General features: G+C 33.7%; 2 protein-coding genes across 2 annotated transcripts in view; one reads left to right on the top strand and one right to left on the bottom strand.

The window, feature by feature from the left end:
* Positions 1-20,616, bottom strand: part of LOC106618967 (sex-lethal homolog) — a 54,170-nt gene that overhangs the window by 20,173 nt on the left and 13,381 nt on the right.
* On the top strand, positions 6,921-14,825 carry LOC106618939 (uncharacterized). Its single transcript, XM_014236873.3, has 2 exons — positions 6,921-8,558; positions 12,999-14,825. Exons 1-2 carry the CDS (start codon positions 7,095-7,097, stop codon positions 14,625-14,627), a joined length of 3,093 nt encoding a protein of 1,030 aa, XP_014092348.2. The 5' UTR covers positions 6,921-7,094; the 3' UTR covers positions 14,628-14,825.

Below are 20,616 nucleotides of genomic sequence, written 5' to 3'. Positions count from 1 at the left end.
GTTCAACGGCGGCGCGACGATCAGGGTGCCAAGCAAACTAAGCTTATTAATCGTTAATCTTCACCACCACCATTTGAGGTCATTTACAATAATGATAGCGAGGTCAGCAAACAAATGACAAATGGGAACACACGCACTACATGACACCGCGCGGCGCAGTCAAAAGCCCATGCGCCTATGGAATAGCTGCTAATGGACGCGGGGGTGTGCGGTGGACGGGTTGACGCTGATTGTCGGTTATGGCAAATCTGTTTTCACAGACAATATGGAGACAAATGGCGCCAGTATGGCTTCAAAAAAAAAAATACTACCAAGGACACACTTATACACCTCCCTTTTGTAGCGCATAATTTTTCATTTTTTGACAGAATTTTGGCATCGCAAGTTTTTTTCTTTTATTTTTCTGACGCCGTCGGAGCGCTAAATGTGCACGCAGTAGCTGCGTTCTACCGAAATTGGAAATGACATGCAATATGCGTACACAGCAAAAGGTGGCGCGTTGGGCGTTTTTAGCTTGTATGATGGTGTGAAAGCACACGCGTTTGTAAGTTTCGACTCAGAGCACAAAAGCAAAAGCATGAGTAATTCGTTAACATAGAATTTTTTCGGTTAAGCGATGGCAAAACACAAACACTTTTTTTTATTTATCATGGGTTTTTTCAAATTTTTGTTCTTTCGGTAAGTTAGCTGAGCTCATATTTATGCTTTGGGCGCATAATCCAATTTGGAAGTAACAGTAATGAGCACATTGTTTCCGATTAACAGCTAATGGTGACCGTAAAAAAAAAAATTGTGGGCTAAGTATAATTGCACACATACATACATGTATATAAATGTATAAAAAATCACACAAAGAGGTTAGTGGCACATGGCGTATGAGCAACTAAAATTAATCCGTGGCCTAAATATACTGAGAGACACTGCGTATGAGTAACTTTTTTGACAGAATTTCTTCTTTTCACAAAAATGTAGCAAAATTACTGACTAAAATCAGCTCATTACGGTAGTAATATAAAAAGAAGCACATTTTTGACTGTAATACACGCTGCAAGAATATTTCGCTCAATTAAAACGTTGGCACTCAAATATTAAACATATTCATGGCTTTACATGTGTTAAAAATAATATGTATATACATCTCAATTTCTTTCGAATGCCATTGAAATGTCATCACTAGGTCAACTAACTGAGCGCTCATAATGCACAGCTTGCCGCCTGGCTGTCTGTCCATATGTCTGCCACGCTAACAGCAATGCTCTAGCAGGTTTTATGTGAATAATTGTACGTGAGTTTTTGCGTTTCTGGCGTCGACAAGCGGCAGATATGCTCAAACATTTGCACAGTATGCTATATTTTTTTTATATATATATTTTTTAGGACAAAGTAGAGCAGAAGTTGCGAACACTTTTGCTATGGTGTAGACTTCAATGCCCGGGAAATATCGCGCCAATAAATACGCGCAAGCATATACAATTTGTAACAATTTTACATTTCGGGATTTCGGGATTAAGAAATGGCGGACACGGGATCCCGAACTTTTTCGAGTTTGTAACAGAATAAAATTATTAACATATTCTGTTAAAAAATGTGTGCGATGCAGCCATTTACTAATACAATATATTCTGAGAAAAAATGTGTTTGTTGGAGACAATTAAAACGTTTCTCATATGAGCAAAAATATGTACATATAAGTATAAAAAAGGCATTACCCAACATAGTTTTTGATAGCTAACAGCTCATCAGCAAAATATCTTAATAAAAACAAGAAAAATCAGCTGCACCAAAGCCATAATACCCTTCACAGCTGCATTTCTGCAGTCAGTTTGTATGGCAGCTATATGCTATAGTGGTCCGATTTGAACAATATGTTCGGTAATTGTAGCATTGCCTTGGACAATAATACATGCCGAATTTCATGAAGATATCTCGTCAAGTAAAAAAGTTGTCCATACAAGGACTTGATTGTGATCGATCAGTTTTTATGGCAGCTATACACGAACCATTTCAATTGCCTTAAGTGGCAGCATCAAGCAGCGCGCCCTTATAGTTTTATCAGATTTAAGCGATATTGATTGTAGCTATTTAGAAATTTCTTAGCAGCAGAAGACACACACAAGTTGCTTTGCTGGCGATTTACTGATTGACTTCAGGCACTTTCAACTTAGAACAGAAAAGCAAAAAAAAAATTCCTTTCAAAATAACCGGCTCAATTTCGCGCTTCTACAATTTTATCAGCAAAAACTTCCACTTCATTACAATGATTCAAGTAGGCAATGCGTAAGCGATTAAAAACTCTTTGTAAATTGAGCACATTCACGTGAGAATGCCTAGCAGCAAAGGAACTGATTGTTGCGCCAATTCAACAGTTGTGCCGCAGCAAAAGTTTATTTCGATTCTGCAAACAGTTGTGTTTATTGCTGTGCTGTCTCCGTATTCACCTTCAAACGACCAACTAGTAGTACAGCAATCATGCATGCAGTCATTCCGGGTATATGCAGCATTGCATTTCACTTTCGTGATTGTGCCAGGGGCACTAAACCAAGCATACACTCAGCATGCACATTTTTAAGCTTTTGTTTTGCAATATTTCCGCTCATGGTTGTTATTGTCGCGTATGTCATTGTCACAATTTCTTCTTCTTCAAAATAAATTTAAAAATGCTCGTCAGCAGCACAAGCGTTACGCTGTCGGTGAACTTGCTCAGACGACATACGTCCTCGACTTATCATACGCACGAGTGCGAGTGTGTCGGTAATGTGGTGCATGTAACCAAATGAGCGGCGAATATATAACATGCGAAAATGACATACAACATGCGACAAAAGCAATGGAAAGCGCTGTAAAGTGTACGCAAAAGCCAACATTCGCAGATAATGAAATTGAAAATGGAGCGGAAAGTTCGAAATGTCGTCAAAAGGCAAGATAATGCAATAAAGCAAGAAATTGAGCAAGTACTGGAAAATGCAGCACTAACAAAAGAGATGTATAGAATAATGAGTGGAGGACAAAGTCAAAGCATGGACTTAAGATGATGGTTTGCGAATAACAAAAAAAAAATAATAATAAAAGAAATATAAAAATTAATAAAAATAAATTAAAAAAAAAAAAAATTTTTAATTAAATAAATAAAAAATAAAAAAAAATTTTAATTAAATAAATAAAAAAAATAAAAAAAATTTTTAAATTAAATAAATAAATTAAAAAAAATTTTTTTTTTTAAATTACATAAATAAATTTAAAAAAATAGACAAAAAACGAAAAAAAATGTGGTAAACTACATAATCCGAAAAACTGTTGCTCACTGTAACACAAAGTTACAACTTATGCACAGACATGTTTTAAATGAAAAAAAAACTAGGTCTATAGATGTTACCAGAAAAGTCAAAAACTCTCGATACTACACTTACACATAACAGGTATTAATGGCAAAAATTATAACTATGTAAGTCGAAGTAGTTGATCGTAACTCGCCGCTAGTTAACCATTCATCGCTTAAACGATTCGTTGAACTTGAGAAAATGCATAATTTTTGTAATAAATGCGCTTCGTATTTCATTTTGACAATCTATAGAACACTATTTATAATGTAGACACCCCACAATGCGATAATTTCACTACTTACGATTCTCTATCTACTTTCTAAAGCATGAAAATAATTATTTTCACTTTCAACACTGCAGCACACTGCCCAAGCATAGACATAGCCGAACGAAAAATTACCTACACTTAAAAACTTCGCGCGACCTTCCGTATCCTTAGGGTTTATTTACCTCGTTTGCCAACTTGCTACGTTTTAATTCAATTTGTTACAAGTATAAATGGCACTTGGACGTGCTGAAAGGGAAGCACTTGTGCGCATATAGATCTATTTCACTTTGGGGAATTATGTATGTGAATCGCATTGGTAAGTGGTTAAGCGCGGCGACAAAATATAAGATGAATTCATTGGTCATTTATCAACAGGAGTTTACAAGAGCTAAGGAAATTGGTCACATGAGAATAGAAAAAAGTTACAAAAAATTTTTAATTTTTTTTATTTTAACAATCATACATTTTTTTTTTCAATTTTAAAATTCAAAAGAAAAAAAAATTTTTAAATAAAAATAAAATTTAAAACATTTACCAAATAAAATTAAAATTATTTTAATAATCAAAAAAAGTTTTAAATTATAATTAAATTTATTAATAAAAAAAATAATAATAATCAAAATATTTTAAAAAAAATTTAATAATCAAAATATTAAAAAAGAAAAATTTAATTAAAAACTATAATATAAAATTTAAAAAAAATTTAAAACATTTACCGATTTATAAAAAAAAATTATTTTAATAATCAAAAATAATTTTTAAACAATTAAATTTTATAATAAAATTTGTTTATTTATTTTAATAATCAAAAAAGTTTTAAATTTAAAACCTATCAAAATTAAAAAAAAAAATATTTTAATAATCAAAAACATTTTTTAAATACAAATTAAATTTTAAAAACAATTTTTAAATTATAATTAAATTTTTAAATAAATTTTTATTTTATTTTAATAATCAAAATATTTTAAATTACAATCTAAAAATAATTTAAAAAACTATAAATTAAAAAACACAAAATTTAAAACATTTACCAAATTTAAAAAATAATTATTTAATAATCAAAAAAAATGTTTAATAAAAAATAAAGTTTTACTTTAAAACATTTACAAAGTTAAAAAATAATAATTAAAAAAAAATTAAAACACTTATTTTTAATTAAATAATTAATTTAATATTCAATTTAAAAAAATTTAAAACAAATATTATAAAGATAAGTGAATTGAAAACTTTTTATTATTATAACATATAGTACAATTTGATTTTTCAATATTAAAAAAAAACTTTATAAGCTGTATTAGCACTTAATATGAACAAATTTATTGATTTTCGATAATTATTTATTTGTATTAGTTACTACAATTTGATCTTTCAACATTAAAAATATTTGAAAACTATTCGAGTCACTGTGTAAACACTCAATAAGCAGCGAAAAATACAATGCCCGATAGGATAGATTTGATATGAACAAAATTATCGATTTACGATAATTCTGAATATGTTAACCGAACACCGACGATTTAGCTGATCAAACAAAGATTCAGTAAATATTTTGCTTTAAAAAGAAGTTCGCAGAACAAGCACACGCAAAGCACTACACATAAACTAAATTGATACGAGATTAAAAGAAAAGTGAGGAAAGGGTGCAAGCACTAAAAAGTAGAAGGCTTACTTCGAAAAAAAAAAATATTTTGTCAAAGTCCGGTGACATTAGCGCTGATATTGAGTGTGCAGGAAAGCTGTGATAAAATAAAGCAATAAAGTGTAGCATAAATGGATAAAAAAATTAATCCAATGCAAAGAGGTGACGCCGCCAAAAGTCAAAGCTGTAAGTGTTTTACTTAATGCGCCAAATGAGTCCATTGCTTGTTGGCCACGAAGTCTGTAATGTCTGTGTATTTGCTAGGCCAGAAACTTCTAATTGAATTGTTAGATTTTTGGTTTTTATTTTTCTGCCTTTTTGGCAATACGCTGGCAAGCTTTTTGCGCTAAAACCGTTAACCCTTGCATACTTTTTCAACACTTTTGTGCTAGCATTTTTCTCATACCACCAAGTTTGCACTGCTTTATATGTAGCTCATGGCATGACATTTTCAGTGGCGTCAGCTTGGCAACATTTGCATTTTTGTCGCTGTCGGCACCGATTTGGCTGCGCAACTCAAAATGGAAGCGGTCACTTGTTTCTTTTTGCCTGCTAAAATTATCCCATGAAATGCATAAAAAACATTGAAATTTATATTTCCATATTTAGATTTGGACAGTCAGTGTAAAGTGGCATGAAAACAATAACAAAACATAAATTGAAATAGAAAAATCAGTTAGGAGTGACAAATTTCCAAAATTCGAATACACGAAAAAATTGCATGGTGCGCGTATTTTTGGCGCTTTACCAACACAAACGTATGTAGCTTGGCGTTCAATGCGTCAAGGAATAAATGGCGTCAGTTCGGCGGGCGACCGCCTTTGACTCAAAGGTTACAGACAAACAGTTAAAAAGTTAAAATTGGAAATCACGTGCCAAAAGCAGCAGATCTATATTGTTGAAGGTCACCGCAAGTGTGCGTAAATCATTTGTATTTGCTGTCAAAGTGGCGAAAGTGAAATGATAAAAATCGCTATGCACTTGAATATACTACTAAATCATTTTCGAAGCAAATACGAGTAAGTAGAAAATAAGAAGCATAAAAAGGAGTGGGCTTGGAAGTAGTTACTTCACGCCTGAACTACGCGCTGAGTTTTGATACCAGATTAGATTAGGTTAGGTTCGGTTAGATGGTAGAGTTGATCCGCGAACCACTCAGAGAGAGAGGGAGAGAGAGCGAGCTCTCACATGAGACAAGCCATTTCAAACTTTATTTCAATCACCCTATATTTAAGCAGACGCAAATTCGCAGCTCATTAAGCCACTTAAGCTCTTTTAAAATTAACACAAATCCACGTGCTAAATTAAAAATTTTTTAGAATTGATATGCAAGCAAGTTAGTTTTCTTAGAAAATTGCATTGCTTTTGATTGTAATCGCTGGCAATCAAGTATATTTACATACATACATATACATATATATATAGATCTCATAACCCGCAAAGCAGCTTCCCGGTTTCAAGTATGGAGCCGGTCTCGAGCGTATGAGCAAAAACCAATTAATAATTGTTTACACAATAAATTCAAATGAAAATATAAGCATGTTTTTCAAACGAAAAACGAATGCAATTTAAATATGCGAAAGTGTGGAGAGCTAACAGGCACTTATATATGTACGCTCAGCGATCTCTTTGTCTGAGCGGCATATGTGGTTTTCGTATAAACTGGTTTGCGTTTATTATAAGCACAAGTAATCAGCAACGCGCGCTACGGCCAAACAAAATTATCAGCGCAAAAGTCAGTTTCATATTGCCGAGCTCAACTTGAAACCGTTGCAGTTTGTTAGAAGACGTGCGCGAGACTGCAGCTCGAACATACGTTCCGAAAATTGTATTCAGACGAAAATTTGCTGTGAAATATAACCGCAAAATGCAGCGCTGCTTGTTAATATACGCTGCGTGCTGTTTTATTGCCACCGCCGTTTACGCAATACCACACTATGAGGTGGCGAAGGCAAAAATAGATGTCTTCCCCAAAGGTTTTGAGGTTTCCATACCCGATGAGGAGGGCATCACACTATTCGCCTTCCATGGCAAGCTTAATGAGGAGATGAATGGTTTGGAGGCCGGCACTTGGGCCAGAGATATTACAAAGGCGAAAAATGGACGTTGGACTTTTCGTGATGCGAACACAAAGTTGAAACTCGGCGATACGCTCTACTACTGGACCTATGTGATCTACAATGGTTTGGGCTATCGTGAGGATGATGGCGTTTTTGTGGTGAATGAGTATGCCACACCCGTGATTAATACTGGCGACGATACAAAGCACGGTGACGCTGTTTTATTAGATGTACGTAGTGGCAGCTGCCAAACAACACCGTCGCGCAAAAATGGTGTAGAGTTGCGTTGTGCCAATCAACTGTTATTCGATGATGACTTTAACGGCTCGCGCTTGGACAAGAATAGCTGGACCGTAGAGCGACGTTTCCCCACAAAACCCGACTATGAATATAACTTATACTTGAACGATGCAACCGATGTGTTGCAAGTGGGTAACGGCATGGTTACCATAAAACCAAAATTGACATCGCGTCATTTTCAGCAGTACAAGAAACCGTTACATGCGCAATATGATCTCGGCGAAAGTTGTACAGGCCGTCAAGGTAGTGAGGAGTGTGTACGCGATGGCACAGCAACACCGTATATATCAATACCGCCCTTCATAACCGCACAGTTCTCGACAAAGGGTCACTTCTCCTTCAAATATGGACGCATTGAGATACGCGCTAAGTTGCCACGCGCCAACTGGGTTTTCCCGCAATTGTGGCTGCAGCCGGTTAACACGGAATATGGTGCCGATAGTTATCAGTCGGGACAAATGCGCATCGCTTTTAGCTATGTAAACGATACACAAATGCATCTCTTTGGTGGTTTGATCGTGAATGCGGATAATAAGTGGCGTTATGAGAAAATGTGCGAATTCCCGGACACAGCCATTTTCAATTTGGCCAATGATTTTCACACATACAAACTGGTGTGGAGTGAGAATGAAATTTCGGTGGCTGTGGATAATCAAAATTATTGCACTTTCAATCCCGTTAAAGATGGCGCCATAGCCGATATGTTCAAAGATGGGCAAGAGCTACCGAATAAGGGTTTGCTGCAGAAGGGTGGTAAATTGGCGCCCTTCGATCAGGAATTCTACATCACTATGGGTTATGGCATTGGTGGCGTACACGATTTTAGCGATAATTTATATGGCTGGCGACCGGAGAAACCTTGGGGCAATACTAATCCACGCGGCATGGGTTCATTATTGAAAAATGTGATTTTTGATCACTGGATGTCCAGCGGAGAGATGGTTATTGATTATGTGAAAGTCTATTCTATATAAATTTCGAAAAAAAAAGTTTGCTGCGGCAGATAACTTTGTTACTTTGGGAAATGTGTTATTGATTTGTTGGTATGAGTGGCGTGTTATGAATTTATGAATAAAATTTCTATATGAAACATAACCTAATAAAAACAAAAATTAACAAATAACTTGCGTATGTATTGCTAAATAGTCGTGGCTACGAACAAAAATGCATGTAGAGTTTTATTTCACATTAGTTGAATAGCAAACGCCAAGGTAGCGTTTAGCAAGTATGGATCGAAGACAAGTTTTGAGCAATGACAAAAGACACTGCAGATTTTTAAAAACAAGAAAAAACGTTAACTACGGTTGCACCGAAGCTATAATACCCTTCACAAATACAAAGGTTCCTTACAAGCACTTCATTCCGAACGCTCACTTTGTATGGCAGCTATATGCTATAGTTAACCGATGAAAACAATTTCTTTGAAGATTGCATTATTGCCTTAAATAATAATCCATGCTTAATTTCGTGAAGATACCTCATCAAATGAAAGAGTTTTCTATACAAGCACCTATTTTTGATCAGTCAGTTTGTATGGCAGCTATATGCTATAGTGGTCCGTTCTGAATAATTTCTTCGGAGATTTTACCGTTGCCTTGTACAACAATCCCTGCCAAATTTCGTGAAGATACCTCGTCAAATGAAAGAGTTTTCTATACAAGCACCTATTTTTGATCAGTCAGTTTGTATGGCAGCTATAGCTATAGTGATCCGATCTCGTCCGTTCCGACAAATGAGCAGCTTCTTAGTGAGCAAAGGACAGGTGCAAAATTTCAGGTCGATAGCTTAAAAACTGAGGGACTAGTTTGCATATATACAGACGGGCCGGCAGACGGACATGGCTAAAGCAACTCTGCTCATTACGCCGATCATTTATGTATATATTTTATAGGGTCTGCGACGTTTCCTTCTGCGTGTTACAACCTTCGTGGCAAACTTAATATACCCTGTTCAGGGTATAATAAAATATTGCTGGGAGCACGTTTTATAACACGCAACCACACAAATTGCGGTTGATTTTAGCAAATATACTCTTAGCATCAGTAAATATAATATGTGCTGTTATAAAAATTGCAAAGAGCAGCAAACCGGTCACATTGTTAACTGCTTTTTAGTTGCTCTTACTAAAGCAGTTGAGTTGAAATATTATTTTTAAATTAATATACATATGTATACATAAAGACACAAACTTTGCTAAAAATGTTTGAAACACACAGTTTTCTTTGTGTATATTTTATTATTTTGCTTACCAGTTACTTGACATTTATAGCGGAACTTTATGTTAATTTGCAACGCTTTGACTTGCTTGCATTTAAAAGCAAAATCTTGCTGCGTAATACACTGCAAAGTTTTATAAATTCCCTTTTATATACCATATGTATGTATGTATGTACATATTTACGACAACCAGTTTATGTTTAACTTCGTATTTTTTATGTGTGTAGAATTGCTGTGATTTTTCTTACTCCGCTTGACAGCACACATTGCAGCGTTAAATGTCAAAACAATACAATGCAACTAAAACTGTTCCTTCCATTACGCATTGGCTTTAAAACTGTTTGATTGTTTTTATTTAAGGAAAAATTAAACTTTAGTGCAGTGTGTAGGCTAGTGATATCTGTAAAAGTCATATTTAACGGTTGCAACCATAATTAAAACACCGGTCAACAAAATAAATTTTTTGTTTTCTGTTTTCATACTGAAATTCTGATTCTAGACATTGAAAAACACTGGAATTTTTATTTTTAGCTCGTTAAAGTATGATGCTTTTGCCTGATACGAATGGGGCTGATTTGCACATAAAAGAAATACGAAAAAAAAAAAATAATTGATATTTTTTGTCATTGTTTATTCGTATTTCAAGCTAAATTATAGAAAACTAAAATTTATAAATTTTCATAAAGCTTGGCGTTTTTGAAAAAATGACGCAAAAAGCGGTCAAAATTTCTTTCCTTATTTTCATTTCAAAAATACAACAATGACGAATTCTTGATTACTTGGGAAAAAAATTATTTAATATCTTTTCCATGCATTTTTGTCATTGTTCATTCGTATTTCAAGCTAAATTAAAGAAAAGTAAATAAATAAATGTTCATAAAGCTTAGCGTTCTTGAAAACAAAGAGGAAAAAAGCCGCATCCTCGTCGTCAAAATGTCTACGCTTATTGTCATTTCAATAATAAAACAATGACGGATTCTTGATTACTACATTATTGACATTTAAGTTTTGACGTTTCATATCATTGTCATAACATTTAAGTTTTGACATTTAATGTCATTATCATATGAATCAACAAAAAAAAAATGTTTATAAAATGATTATGGTCATTTCCAAAATACAACAATGACGAATTCTTGATTACTACACAATTGACATTTAAGTTTTGACATTTCATGTCATTATCATATGAGCCAACAAAAAAAATATTTTGTTTTTATAAAATTGCGGCACCTCAAAAATGAACATCGAATTTGTCGCTAATAATATATTTAACTATCTTGATACTTTTCACAATAGAGAAATATCTAAAGAATAGGCGTGCCAAATGTCCAGTAAATCAACTGAAGAGAACTAAAGATGTCATGACGACCGCATTGAAAAAAGCAGTTTCGAAAAGAATGAGTTCAAAACTTTATGTTAAAACTAAACCGAGCTCGTTGCCAAAAGAAATATTTTTGAATAACAAACTATTGAAATATAGCAAAAAACAAGTTCCGATTTTTTCAAATTTCTAGACAAAAATAACCCGCTCAAGGGCACACCTAAGTAGTTTGAAATTAAAAATAAAATAGGTTTTTTATATTCATATTTCGCTAGATTATACCTTTAAAAATAACATATTAAAATTTTAAAACGATATCTCAAATAGTTTTTGAGTTAGAGGCAGCTTAAACATACTTTGGAAATTTTCAATGTTTTTATGCATAATTTTTTTTAGGAGAGCTTTCAAACTTAACGTAGAATTTATTTGGCTGTCTAGAAATTCAAACCACTATAGGTAAAAGTCTTAACATCATACCAACCTCAGCCCAACGGTTTTTGAGCACAATTTCTCAGTATACGAGAGCAAAACAACATACAAACATACATACATACATAGCTATGCACAGTTATACTCTATTCTAGTTTAATCAATGCTCGCAAGTTTATTATCAATTAAGCGAGAATCCTCAATTAGTCGTAAGAGCCGAGTGAGTTGAGTGTATGGCGTTCGTTTAATCGCTTTTTTAAAATCACAATCGCAGCAAGCTTAATATTGATATCAAAAAAAGCAAAGCAATTCCGACAGCTGTGGTCGCAACCTCGCATAACTGTAGATCTGCCGATTAAAATATATTATTTATAAATATATGTATGCAGTTGTATTTACGTGCATCAGTATTTTTGCAATTATTCTTAAAAATATAAGCTTACATAATTACAATTAATTATAACGGGGATAATCCATGAAATTTCTGAGCTTTTGGTTTTTCCTACACACCTACATAAGCATTAATATATGTAGTAATGAGCAAAAAAATGGCAACGCTTGCTGTTTGGGTATTATACCGTTGCCTTGTAAAACAATCCCTGCCAAATTTCGTGAAGATACCTCGTCAAATAAAAAAGTTTTCCATACAAGAACCTATTTTTGATCGGTCAGTTTGTATGGCAGGCGATATGTTATATTGAACCGATATCCACCGTTCTGACAAATGAGCAGCCCCTTGACGATAAAAGAACATGTGCAAAATTTCCGAGCGATATCTCAAAAACTGCGGGACTAGTTCGCGTATATACAAACGGACGGACATTGCTAAATCGACTCAGCGCGTAACGAGATCATTTATATATATATATATCATATATTATAGAGTATCCACCTCGTGCCAAACTTAATATAGCCTGTTCAGGGTATAAAAAATTACTAATTCCGCGCTTGACTCAATCATGCCATTATTTACCGAATATTTATGAACGGCATCAAAGTAATGAATATCGTGTTGCTGTTTTTTTGCACACTACATACGTATGCATGTGTGTTTAAGTATATTCCTGTGATTTTGTAGCGCCAAATACCTGCGATTAAACTACAAAAACAACAATGATTAATGCATGTTCTATAAAACTACAAAAAAAAAAAAAAAACGAAAACAAATCAAGATTATGAGTAAGAGCGCTTGGTTGAGAGCTGACACACTCTGTGGCTATTCTTCGTATTCACTCGGTTTTTGTGATTTACCACTGCTGAACTGGTTTGTCCATGCTTTTACTTAGTTTAGAAATCTACACAACGCTTTCGCCAAAAAAAAAAAAATTTATCAGCCGTGATGAGAGCTTGATATTGCGGAGCTTAACGCGCAGTGGTTGTAGTAGTTTGTTAGAAGACAAGCAACGCGGATGTCCGACACCACATTTATAGCGGCGAGTAGCGTGAAAATAAGCTTAAAATCATAGAGATGTCGCAGCTGCGATTCATTATTGTTATGTGCTATTTTATAGCCATGGCGCTAGGGATACCCACTTATGAGGTGCCGAAAGCAAAAATAGTTGTGTACTATCCGAAAGGATTTGAAGTCTCCATACCGCATGAGGAGGGCATCACGCTCTTCGCCTTCCACGGCAAACTCAATGAGGAAATGGAAGGTTTAGAAGCGGGCACCTGGTCCAGAGATATTGTCAAAAAAAAGAATGGACGTTGGACTTACAACGAACGCAACGCCAAGTTGAGAATTGGTGATACGCTCTACTATTGGACTTATGTGATCTACAATGGTTTGGGTTATCGTGAAGATGACGGCGTGTTTACGGTGCGCGAGTATGCGAATCACACTACGGACGCCGGCGAGGAGACAAAACGCGCTGAGCATGGAAAAGGTGGCAGTGGCAGCAGCAGCAGCAGCATAAGCGGTAGCGTAGCTAACAACGTTGTTGGTAGTACCGCCACGAGCAGTGGTAGCGTTGACACTACCTGCAGCAATAGCGACACTCACGGCGGCGCCGGCATCATTGATGTGCGCACTGACATATGCAAAGCTTCATCGTCTTATAAAAATGGCCTTCAGCAGCAATGTGCTAATCAATTGCTATTTGAAGATAATTTCACTGGCACACAGTTGAACAAAGATCGTTGGACTGTGGAAGAGCGCTTCGCCACAAAACCAGATCAGGAATTCGTGCTGTACTTGAATGTGTCTGAGGTTTTGCAAGTGAAGAATGGCATGGTTAGAATATTCCCCGAACTGACCGGCAGCCATTTTCAACAACACAATCATCCGTTAAATATTAAACATGACATTGGACCGCGTTGCACCGGGCGTGCGAACAGTGAAGAATGTGTGCGCGATGGCAGCGCGACATCTTACTTATCTATACCGCCCTTCATAGCCGCACAATTCTCCACAAAGCGACATTTCTCCTTCAAATATGGACGCGTTGAGATACGCGCGAAATTGCCACGCGCCAACTGGGTCTTCCCGCAATTGTGGCTGCAGCCAGTGAATGAAAAATATGGCGCCGACGACTATCAGTCGGGTCAAATGCGCATCGCCTTTAGCTATGTAAATGATACAAAAATGCATCTTTTCGGTGGTTTGATTGTGAATGCGAATAGCAGTTGGCGCTGGGAGAAGTTGTGTGAATTTCCGAATGCACAGCAGCTCGACTTGGGCAACGACTTTCATGTTTACACGCTGATTTGGACGGAACAGCATATTTCGGTAGCCATAGATAATGAGGTGTATTGTAATTTTAATCCCGACAGACACGGTACGCTGGCTAATTTGAACAAGGACGAGTTGGAGTTGCCGAACAGCGATTTACTTAAGAAGGGTAGTAAAATGGCGCCCTTCGATCAAGAATTCTACATCACTTTGGGTTACGGTATCGGTGGTGTGAATGATTTCAATGAAGATTTATACCACTGGCAACCGGAGAAACCGTGGGAGAATACGAATCAACGTGGCATGAGCACGCTGCTGAAGGCGGTAGAGCCAAATTTTGATCATTGGTTGGAGTTTGGCGAATTGCTTATTGATTACGTAAAGGTCTACGCTATTTAAAGTTTTAGTTGTATAACGTGTACTTCATTTTTCTAAAATTGTAGCGAATTTTGAATAAATTTTTGTAATAAAAACTATATTCTATATTGCATGTTCAGTGTGCACATTGAGTGTAAGAGAAATTTGGTAGTAAACAAAATAAACCAAGTAGATAGCAAAAACCTTAAAACAAAAATACAAAAACAAAAAATGCACAAATCTAGTTTCATTGAAATTCATTGTTTAAACATAGCAGGTAATTAAATCAATAAAAAATTATGGCAATCTACTAAAATATATGTATTCTACCATTCTATTCCTCACAAAACTAAAAACATAAATAAATAAACTCCAATACGAATACCAAAATTTAGAAAACTATAAAAAAAAATATAACAAAAAAAAAAAAATAAAAAATATTATAAAAAAAATAATAATTATAAAAAAAAATAATAATCACAAAAAAAAAATAATTATAAAAAAATTTATTATAAAAAAAAAATAATTATAAAAAAATAATAATTATAAAAATTATTTTCTTTCTAACTAACTTTGAAATTCTTAAAAAGACCTCTTTTATGACACATAAGAACGTTTTAACTGTTTGCTTTCAGCAAAATATAAAGTGTACGGAACGCTCTCAGTTGTGAGAAAAAATTACCCACCAACAACAACCAAACAAAAAAACAAAACATATCACAACGAAGGCATTATTTAAATGATAACTCAATTTACGAAAGGCTGTAAGTGAGTAATAGACATAAGTTTTCACAAGAAATCAATAAGAGAAAAACACGAACTGAGATATTTATATAAGAAATCGACGGCAACTCAAACAACTTTAATTCAATGCACGCATCATTAAATAAGCTACGGGTGTGTGTGCCAGTGAGTGGCTTGGCCGAAGACGCCGACAGAAACGAAGGCAAGGCATGGAAGACGTTGATGACTACAACAATAAAAACCGCGGGGAACAGGCAAGAGGGCAATAGCAAAATTGCTATAGCTAAATTATTAAATATAATTATATTTGTCAACAATTGCCATGACTCGTTTACGGTGCGCGACGCGCTCAAGCGTTCTGCGAATTTTATTTTTTATTTTTTTATACTTTTTTTGCATGGCTTAACTTTTTGGCTTGTGCCGCAGTTGTCATGTGACATGCAACAAATTAAAGTAGACTTTTAGGCGCATGCAAGCGTATAAAGAAAATAGCATTAAAGTGAAGTGCAAACGCCAAAGGTATGAGTGTGGAAAATGTAGCAAAAAAAAATATGTAAGAAACTGAGAGAAGAGGTGTGTGTGGCGCTGCAAGAGAGGCATTTGTGATTTATTATATTTGATGGCTTTTTTTTTCCTATTCAGGTGGGAAAGCGGCAGTGCAATAAAAATGAAAAATATTGTAATTGTGCAGTTACAACACAATTATGGTCATAAAATTGCTGAAATGTGTTTGTATGTAGCGCGAAATAATAGTAAAATAGAACATTCTTGCAGCAACATAAAGATTTAATCATGAATCAGTTTAGTTTATAATGTTTTTTATAATGTAGACGTTCACATAACAGTATTACATATGTATGTATTTTCAAGGCTTAGAACTGTGTTACTTTTATAATTTAAAGTTTGTTGTAAGTAAAATACCTTAAATATTCCACAAAATGCGTAATTTTGGCAAATTCGAAATTTTGGGAAACATAAATAAGTCAAATTCTTGAACATTTATAAGGATAAAAATTTGTTGATTTCGCAACTGCGGAATACTCAAAAATTGAGTATTGGAAATGCCGAAATTTCAGAAAATGTAAAAAGTCAAAATCTTGAACATTTTCGGTATTCCGAAATACATCAAAATGTTTTTATAACTGAAGCGTTCTTAAATGTTTAGGTCTAAAATGCAGTATTAGAAATACTGAAATTTTGAAAAATATTTGAAAATTTTTTTTTTATGTCTTAAAAACTAATTGTGAAGCGTTTAGGTCAAAAATGAAGTATGGGAAATACCGAAATTTCGGAAAATTCAAATATTTTTTTTCTGTATTCCGAAATATTTCAAAATTTTTGTCTATGGTTTAAAAACTAATTGTGAAGCGTTCTCAAATATTTAGGTTCAAAATGGATTTTTGGAAACACCGAAATTTTGAAAAATATTAGGTCAAAAATATAGTATTGGATATACCGAAATTTTGAAAAATGTAAATAAGTCAAAATCTTGAACACATTCGGGATAAAAATTTTCGGTATTCCGATTTATTTCAAAATTTTTGTTTATATTTTAAAAACTAATTGTGAAGCGAACTCAAATGTTTAGGTCAAAAATATAGTATTGGAAATACCGAAATTTTTAAAAATATAAATAAGTCAAAATCTTGAACATTTTCAGTATGAAAATTTAATATATTTCTTTCGTAATGTTTTTCTATTATTAAAAAAAATAATTGTAAAACGTTGTCAAATGTTTCGGGTATAAAAATTAAGTATCTAACAACAAAAAGCGTGCAAAAATAAGTTATCTTCGTTCCAAAATAAAAAATTTGCAGTTTTTCAAAAATTTGTAGCACTCCATTTATCGCAGTGTGACATCAAACGATTCTGAAGCTTAGAAAATCATTTGCGCCTAAAACTATACTACACAGTTATGCGTCAGTCAAGGGAATTGTGGTTAAACTAAAAGCGTATGTTAGCACCAAAACACATATTTTGTGGACACATAATAGGAGCATAACCAAAAATCTGCGCTTTGTTAGTGTTTAATTTTTTTTTTTTGTGGAAATAACTGCGGCATAGTTTGCGGCAGTTTGGCAAAAGATAGCGTACGCAGATTTTCGAATACAATGCTGAACTGAATTTCTTTATTGAATTACAAACAAAGAACACTATGTAGCGTGTGTATCTACAGAAAAAAGCTTTCTTTTTGGCGTGTGAGCAACAGTGACTAAGAAGACAAAATTCGAAATATTTATTGGCTAGCTGTTTTTGGCAAGACAATGAAGGACAACAATGGCGCCGATGAAAAGCGGTAAGCAGCGGTAGGCTATTTACGCACTGTGGCACGCACGTCAACTCATACATACAAACATATGTGTGTATGTATGTACATACATGAGGATAAGTAGTGAAAGAGGCCAGATAGTAGACTGCTTTTAGGCGCCAGAGCATATTGTAAGATTATTTCCCTTCCGGTACAAACATACAAACACATACACACAGATTAACCGTATTGTATGTACATACGTATAGCACAAGTATAAGCGAGCACATAGTATTTGGCCTAAAAACGGCGCGGCAAGTGGGAAAAATTGGAACGGCAGAAAATTAAAATAAAAGCAATTTAAGGGTGGTGCAGTGCAATCGAAGAAGAGAGGTAAAGAAGAGGCTGCGAAATATAACAGAATATATGCGCGTTATGTTAAAACTTCAAAAAAAATATAATTTGAAAAATACTGTAATTCAATGGAAATTTTTATATAACATAATTGTATTGAAATTACAAAATAAAAAAAAAAAACAAATTTTTAAGATCATAACAAACATTAAGATAATAATATAAAACTAAAAATTTTATTTAAAAACAAAAAAAAACAATAAATAAAAGAACAAAATATATATAAACTATAAAAAAAAAAATAATAATAAATAAAATAAAATAAAAAATAATAATAAATAAAAACAATAAAGAAAAAATAAAAACAATAAAAAATAAAAAAACAATTAATAAAAAAAAAAAACAATTAATAAAAAAAAAACAATAAATAACAAAAAATAAGAAAAGAATAAATAAAAAAAATATAAAAAATAATTTTAAAAACAAACAAAATAATAACAATAAAAATTAAAAATCTAAATACTATTTAAAATATATATATTATATTTAAAAATGTATTTATAAAAAAAATTGTATTTAATTAAAAATAAACATAAAAAATAATACAATATTATTACAAAATGTATTTACAAAAAATAAAAACAATAAATCAAAAAATATTAAAAGCATTAAATATAAATCAAACCAAAATTCTAAATAATTATTATTATATAATATTATTTCAAAAGATATATGTATATATTTTATTGCAAAAAAAAATAAGTAAAATCGAAGTAAACATAAAAAAAAATACAATATCATTAAAAAATTTATTTACAAAAAATTAAAACAATAAAATCAAAAAATTAAATATAAATCAATATATATGAAGATTAAGAAATATTATTAAACAAATTTTTTTTTGATATGTAAAAAATAAAAATTTAAAAAAATAGAAAAAATAAATTTATAAAAACCAAATTTATATTTCACAAAAATATACAGAAATGCAAACCCAGTTTTCGAAAATTGCACAAACAACATGAAAGTAAGCATTAAAATACTTTAGACCACTCATACGCCCAGTTGGACCGACCGCTGAGCAAGCATGCTGCATGTAATGACCGACCAACGGAGACAACATTAAACGCATACACCAGCACACGCAGGCACAATCGCCACAGTTACAGCAGCCGAAACGCAGAAGCAGCGGCAAACCGAGCTATAGATGCTACAGCATGTGAGAAGACAAGAACACGCAAGCACGCAAAGCGCTAGAAGAACAACAACATAAAAAAATAGGGAAAATATGAAACATGCGAACCCGAAAATACGAAGCAACTAGCTAACCGAACGCCACACAGGTTGACAAGAAATGCCAGCGAAAGGCGCCAGATGTCTTATATAAGCGATTGTTTGGCTTGGGATTAGAAATAAGCAACAGACAGGTCACTTGTCGAGGTCATACATATAAAAAAAATTTGCATTTAGATGAGGGAACCAGCGTTTAACTACTAGCTGAGGCATAAACTTGATTGTAACCAGCTTCACCTTTGCACACTCCCAACCAAAAATCTAAATATGATGGATGAGAGACAAAGCTTCAAATATGCCTACATAGAAAAAGTTTGGTTTCGCTTGTGTGAAGCCGAGCGACAGGCGGATACTTGGTTTATCTCGTCGACTCAGTGCGCACATAGAGGCAGAACACCTAAATACATGGAAGCATACACACACTAAAAGCTAACCGTGTGTGCAGGCAAGCAGCAAAGAAGACTTCCGAAATGACTGCCTGCACAAAGCACACTTGCTCGGCGCGCTTCGCTCACCACGTGAGTGAGCTGCTCATGTTTCCTACTTGCTGTCAAAATATATATGTATATGCTTATACATATGTACATATATACTTTAGTGCATTCTAGTTGCACATTTGCGCAAATTAACGAGGATTACTCAAGAGCAGATAAATAGCGTCAACATGCAGAGTTGCTTAAAGAAGCAATTACTTGCATTTCAGGTATTTACGGTCATATGTTAGCCTAAATGTATGCTAACAATTTGTAAACTCATAATATAAACACACACGCACACACACATGCAAACATCTTGCTGCTGGTTGAACAAGTAAATTCGATACAACAACAAGCTGCTGTCGTGTGGCTTAAATTAATGCACATTTTCGAGCATCAATTTGTAAATTTTAGCCGTTTTGCCATGGTGTGTTTCCGTTGCGGAAACAGACAATAGCCACACTGATAGCGCCTAAATGTAGGCAATGTCTATTTTATAACAATACAATATACATGTGAGGTAAGTATAAAAGTAGTTTTCAAGGCATATCGTGAAATGCTCGATTTTTACTAACAGCTCCTAAATGTAGGCAATACATATTTTACATTGATTGCTTACATGTGAGGCTATTTTTATAGCATATTTTACTTTGCCATCAACTAAGTACGCTTAAAGAAATATGTTTAGTGATATAAGAAACGCTAAGCGCCTAAAAGTATATTAGAAAAATTTTTAGCTGACATATCTACTTCTCATGCCAGAAAACACGAGCTAAAAGTTTAGAATTGAAAGCTAGCGGACAAAAATGTGGGACATTTTGTTTAAAAACAAAATTGTTTAGTGATGCAATCCACGCTAAAAATTAAAATCAGAAAGTATTGACTTTCCATGGCACAAAATAGTTGCTAAAAGTTT

This window comes from Bactrocera oleae, chromosome 5 (genome assembly GCF_042242935.1).
Source record: "Bactrocera oleae isolate idBacOlea1 chromosome 5, idBacOlea1, whole genome shotgun sequence".
Classification (NCBI taxonomy): domain Eukaryota; kingdom Metazoa; phylum Arthropoda; class Insecta; order Diptera; family Tephritidae; genus Bactrocera; species Bactrocera oleae.
Note: the sequence above shows the minus strand (reverse complement) of the source record. Positions and strands in the feature narration are given on the sequence as shown.